Source organism: Raphanus sativus, unplaced genomic scaffold (genome assembly GCF_000801105.2).
Source record: "Raphanus sativus cultivar WK10039 unplaced genomic scaffold, ASM80110v3 Scaffold5097, whole genome shotgun sequence".
Taxonomy (NCBI): Eukaryota; Viridiplantae; Streptophyta; class Magnoliopsida; order Brassicales; family Brassicaceae; genus Raphanus; species Raphanus sativus.
The window spans coordinates 1-4,893 of record NW_026620397.1 but is presented as its reverse complement, the minus strand read 5'-3'; the positions used below and the strand labels follow the sequence as shown (position 1 = coordinate 4,893).

Here is a 4,893-nt window from a genome sequence, read left to right as displayed (position 1 = left end):
GAGTCTGTGTATATAAATAAAAGTATTAGACTTTAGCAGCGTTTTGCCTCTAAAAGTCTTTAGCTTTGTCTCTCCATTGCAATGATGTCAGAGCTTATGTATCGCATGTTAAACTGGATGAAATACGATATCTTTTTGACTTACTTTTTCTGCTTCTATTTTGCTATTTTGTTTCAAATGAATGGATAGTGATAGCAGTAATGCAGGGAGATATGCGGTTTATGGATGAAGCTGCCCTAACCCCTGATCCTAGCAGGCAGGCATGTCTCTTCTCTGTCTGTTCTTGGAATCAAATACCAAATTGAGTTATATAGTTTGTGTGTTGGTTGCTGTTTCAAACATGTCTTGTGGAGAAGAAAGTATCTTATTAGCTCTCGGTCTGTCAAAGGCATTTAGAAACATATTAGACATGTGTTGTTGGGATATTCTGTGTATAGAGAAAGTCGATTAATTGCCTTCTCTCTGTTGCTGAGTTTGCTCATTCTTCGCATAAAAGCAGAAATGGAAGTTATGATATCATATGTCTGAATGAATGTGCCGTCTTGATAAAATAATGACCAGACGCCTACTTACCGTTTTCTTTTTTTTGGTCAAACGTCTACTAACCTATCTCCTGAAGAGAACAGAATTGATGCATACATCGCAAAATGATTTAGAATGACGGCCAAATTATCGGCACCATGGGGGCTCTGGCGTCAGTATATGTTCAAAGAGAGAGATGAGACCATTTTACTTCTGTTGGGGTACACGTACACCTGAGAGAGATAAAGCTTCTCTAGCCTCCATCCACCCGTGGCTCCACACCCCAAGTTCACAAGATGAGTGATGAAGAAGAGTAACACTTTTGGTTAGAGAAACGAGTTATCAGTGTGGTGCGTTTGTGTTCAATCTCACTTTCTCCTATCGGAGAATGTGTATGCTTGATATATACAGCGTCATTTGTTGTTTTACATATGGTCCTTCTTGACTCAGGTTGATGTTTTGGTTCCTTCAAAAGATTGTGTCTTCTACTTTATTGCCACTACAAGGCCCAATTTTAATTAGATGGAAGGGCCCTGTCCTTGTAAATTTGTCGGGTCATAACTCACACACGCGACAACACACGTCACAGTCTGAACGCTCCTCCACACGCCTTCTCCATCAACTCCAGGTTGATATCTGGTCAGAGGGCGTACTTTCGCTTCCTATCCACCTAGATTATTCCTTCATCACCTGGTCCTGACATTTTGTGGTTTTTGCACTGTTGTCCACAACGTGTTCGACGAAATGCGTGAATGAAAACTAACAACTCGACATCATTTTCAGGGGCAATGGAGAAAAGAGACGAGGATCTGAAGAAGGCTCAGATGCTGGACGCTCGAGCCAGAAACATCAGCCACAACGTTCGCTGCACTGAATGTGGGAGTCAGTCTATCGAAGACTCACAGGCAGATATTGCTATTCTCCTTAGACAGGTGAATGCTTCTTTTTTACTCAAAATCTTTCCAAAAGGATGAGTTTTGAAGTTAGTTTTGTTGTCATTACTATACTCTGATACGTTTGATTTTTGCAGCTGATCCGTGATGAAATAGGAGCTGGAAAAACAGACAAAGAGATCTACAGTAAGCTCGAGGATGAGTTTGGGGAGACTGTGCTTTATGCTCCTAAATTCGATATGCAGACAGCAGCACTGTGGTTAACTCCGGTCAGTTTTATAGGGTCAATAAATTACTTAAAAGACTCCTTACGGAGACGTTTAGTTTAATTTAATGGAGTTTGGGTGTTTTTTTTTGTTATGACAGGTTCTGATTGCTGGAGGTACTGCTGCAGGGCTGGTTTATAGTAAGCACAGGCAAAGGACAAACGTACACATCATGGCGCTGGACCTTATTAGAAGTGTTCCATTGACTCCAAAAGAGAGAGTTACCATTCTCGATCTTCTTATTCCACCTCCCCCTCCTCCTCAGGGAGTGGTTTCCCAGTTGAGGAGATGGCTAAACCTCCGTTAGTTCCTTAGAAGCTCTACTGTTTCTCGAGTCAGATATTGTTGTCTTAGCCCAAATAAATCAATGCACACCGACTGTCTAGAAGAATCAGATAGAGGATTAAACAAAAACTTACAGCAACAACTGCTGGGACATGGAGGATCTTGTTTGCGCCTTTGAAGGGGACTAACTGGGCTGTAACGATGAATAGAGAGAGAATTCAACAGAAACTAGAAGTAAATGTTAAAGAAACAGAGAGCATAGTCCACAGTCTGATAGAATTTTTCCGCAAATTAGAAAGAACCATAAGTGCTTACTATGTTGTAAACAGGATTGAAGACAAAGAGACAGCGTAAAAGCAATACATATAGCTCCAACTATCAAATAATCAAAACAAGAAGAAGAAAGGCAAGAGAAAACAGCTTACGTTCTGTACAGCCGAAAAGAAAGACTTTCTTCCCGAAGAGCAATCCACCTTCCTCCTCCAATGCTTCCTGACATACAGATGAAGAAACATAAATATCAGAAGAACCGCTTCAAGCTTCCAACCCTCAAGAACTTGTGGACTCACTCAACAGCAAAACAACAACAAAAAAGGAGAACGTAATCCAATCAACTTACTTCAAGATGCTTGAAATCCCAATTAAATTCATAAAGTGCATCTAACTGGTCCCACTGCCACCACAAATTAACAACCATAAGCAAATAATATCAACTGAAGTATAAGATAAATTCCTCAAAACAATATACCTCCGTTCCCACGGGAAATGCAGCCTTCCACAGACCCTCCTGAAGAAGAAAAAAAACACAAATATAAATTCAGAAAACAATCCCTTTGATTAGAAATTACAATACTGAAACTTCCCCCACACCATTCCATTAACCATTTTCCCCTCTACAGTAACTAAAAGCTCTAAGTGACATTGTTAGATAGCATATCTTTGTAAAGATTGGTGTAGTTCCTATATTCTAGGGAATATCCCTTATCATTGTAACAGTCTCGACTATTTATGTCGATTGTGAATATACAGAGAACATTCAAGGGGAAATTCTTTTAACTTACAAGGTAGGTAATATATGGCATTAAAAGTATACAATTGTACTCAACGAGATTAGTTACCAAGAGCTCTTATCAGCTCCAAACTAATGATATATAATGAAGCGATGATGAGTCTTACCAGATTACGCTCGTCCTCGAAGTACTCAGGCTCTTCCTGTGGTTTAACCACTCGCGCTTTCGGAGGAACCAGTTTCTTCTCATCAACCTCCTTCTTCGTGGCGGCCCTCTTTCGCTTACCACCACCACGAGGAGGACGACCAGGTTTCTTCTTATCTCCATCGACTTCCTCCGCCTTGACGTCCTCTTGTTGCTGCTGAGAAGGAGAATCGTCCGGTTTAGCTTCTTCCTCTTCGTCTTCCTGATTCCCCTTCGCAGATTCCCCGTTCTCGTCGACGACATCTTCCTTAGGCTGCTGACTCTCCTCCTGCGTGGACGCCTCGGGAGACTCAGCAATCACCTCATCATCGTTCTGACTCTCCGCAGCAGCAGCAGCACCTTTGCGAGTCGCTTTTGAAGCTCCCTTTCTCTTCGCTCCTCCTTTCTTCATTGCTCGATAATAATGCCGGAAGAAAACCCAATGCTCCGGCGATGAAGGGAGGCGGGGAGGGGATCTATGGCGGTTGCGTAGCTGATCCGCGGCCGGGAACGAAGGAGGCGAAGCCAGTTCTCGGAGGTTCCGATACGATCGTCGTAGGCGGAGACGATGGAAGGGATTCTGGGCCGTGTCTGGTCGGAAAGGGCAACGGGAAGATGGAAGATGCGTTGGTGGTGGCGGGGGGAGGAGGAGAAGAAGGGAAAAGTTGCGGTGATGGTTTGAGAGATGTAGACGTTGAAGGTGTTGAGAGCAGCAGGGAGGAGAAGGATCAGAGTGAGGAAGACGAGGAAGAGGAGAAGAAGAAGCCGATTTTGGTTGAAGGATTTGTCTGAGAGTGCTCACAGTGTTTCCACGAGTCTGTGTATATAAATAAAAGTATTAGACTTTAGCAGCGTTTTGCCTCTAAAAGTCTTTAGCTTTGTCTCTCCATTGCAATGATGTCAGAGCTTATGTATCGCATGTTAAACTGGATGAAATACGATATCTTTTTGACTTACTTTTTCTGCTTCTATTTTGCTATTTTGTTTCAAATGAATGGATAGTGATAGCAGTAATGCAGGGAGATATGCGGTTTATGGATGAAGCTGCCCTAACCCCTGATCCTAGCAGGCAGGCATGTCTCTTCTCTGTCTGTTCTTGGAATCAAATACCAAATTGAGTTATATAGTTTGTGTGTTGGTTGCTGTTTCAAACATGTCTTGTGGAGAAGAAAGTATCTTATTAGCTCTCGGTCTGTCAAAGGCATTTAGAAACATATTAGACATGTGTTGTTGGGATATTCTGTGTATAGAGAAAGTCGATTAATTGCCTTCTCTCTGTTGCTGAGTTTGCTCATTCTTCGCATAAAAGCAGAAATGGAAGTTATGATATCATATGTCTGAATGAATGTGCCGTCTTGATAAAATAATGACCAGACGCCTACTTACCGTTTTCTTTTTTTTGGTCAAACGTCTACTAACCTATCTCCTGAAGAGAACAGAATTGATGCATACATCGCAAAATGATTTAGAATGACGGCCAAATTATCGGCACCATGGGGGCTCTGGCGTCAGTATATGTTCAAAGAGAGAGATGAGACCATTTTACTTCTGTTGGGGTACACGTACACCTGAGAGAGATAAAGCTTCTCTAGCCTCCATCCACCCGTGGCTCCACACCCCAAGTTCACAAGATGAGTGATGAAGAAGAGTAACACTTTTGGTTAGAGAAACGAGTTATCAGTGTGGTGCGTTTGTGTTCAATCTCACTTTCTCCTATCGGAGAATGTGTATGCT

General features: G+C 42.2%; 3 protein-coding genes across 6 annotated transcripts; 2 read left to right on the top strand and 1 right to left on the bottom strand.

Annotated features, from left to right (window-relative positions):
• Positions 1 to 1,001: 1,001 nt before the first annotated feature.
• LOC108850767 (cytochrome c-type biogenesis CcmH-like mitochondrial protein) lies at positions 1,002 to 2,150 on the top strand. 4 transcript variants are annotated; one of them, XM_018624261.2, is made up of 4 exons: positions 1,002 to 1,150; positions 1,306 to 1,454; positions 1,553 to 1,684; positions 1,782 to 2,149. In XM_018624261.2, exons 2-4 carry the CDS (start codon positions 1,311 to 1,313, stop codon positions 1,986 to 1,988), a joined length of 483 nt encoding a protein of 160 aa, XP_018479763.1. In that variant the 5' UTR covers positions 1,002 to 1,150; positions 1,306 to 1,310; the 3' UTR covers positions 1,989 to 2,149. The 4 variants fall into 4 exon arrangements, with proteins under 4 accessions (XP_018479763.1, XP_018479765.1, XP_018479755.1 ...); XM_018624263.2 differs by having other exon boundaries at positions 1,026 to 1,161; positions 1,782 to 2,150; XM_018624253.2 differs by having other exon boundaries at positions 1,038 to 1,215; positions 1,782 to 2,147.
• On the bottom strand, positions 2,101 to 3,579 carry LOC108843709 (protein HEAT INTOLERANT 4-like; the record flags this gene model as incomplete). Its single annotated transcript, XM_057002349.1, is given in 5 exon segments — positions 2,101 to 2,159; positions 2,392 to 2,458; positions 2,586 to 2,639; positions 2,715 to 2,753; positions 3,143 to 3,579. Coding segments are annotated over 5 exon segments (648 nt in total), but the record flags the coding sequence as incomplete, so codon positions are not given.
• A 33-nt stretch (positions 3,580 to 3,612) lies between these two features.
• Positions 3,613 to 3,951, top strand: LOC108850847 (uncharacterized). The gene has a single exon (XM_057002350.1). It carries the CDS (start codon positions 3,613 to 3,615, stop codon positions 3,949 to 3,951), a length of 339 nt encoding a protein of 112 aa, XP_056858330.1.
• The last annotated feature ends 942 nt before the right edge of the window (positions 3,952 to 4,893 follow it).

Bases quoted from the DNA above. Each gene is read 5' to 3' on its own strand.
- LOC108850767 (XM_018624247.2), top strand. From the start codon at position 1,275: ATGAAAACTAACAACTCGACATCATTTTCAGGGGCAATGGAGAAAAGA. The intron at 1,455-1,552 runs GTGAATGCTTCT...TGATTTTTGCAG, and splicing joins TTGCTATTCTCCTTAGACAG to CTGATCCGTGATGAAATAGG. The intron at 1,685-1,781 runs GTCAGTTTTATA...TTGTTATGACAG, and splicing joins CAGCACTGTGGTTAACTCCG to GTTCTGATTGCTGGAGGTAC.
- LOC108850847 (XM_057002350.1), top strand. From the start codon at position 3,613: ATGAAGGGAGGCGGGGAGGGGATCTATGGCGGTTGCGTAGCTGATCCG.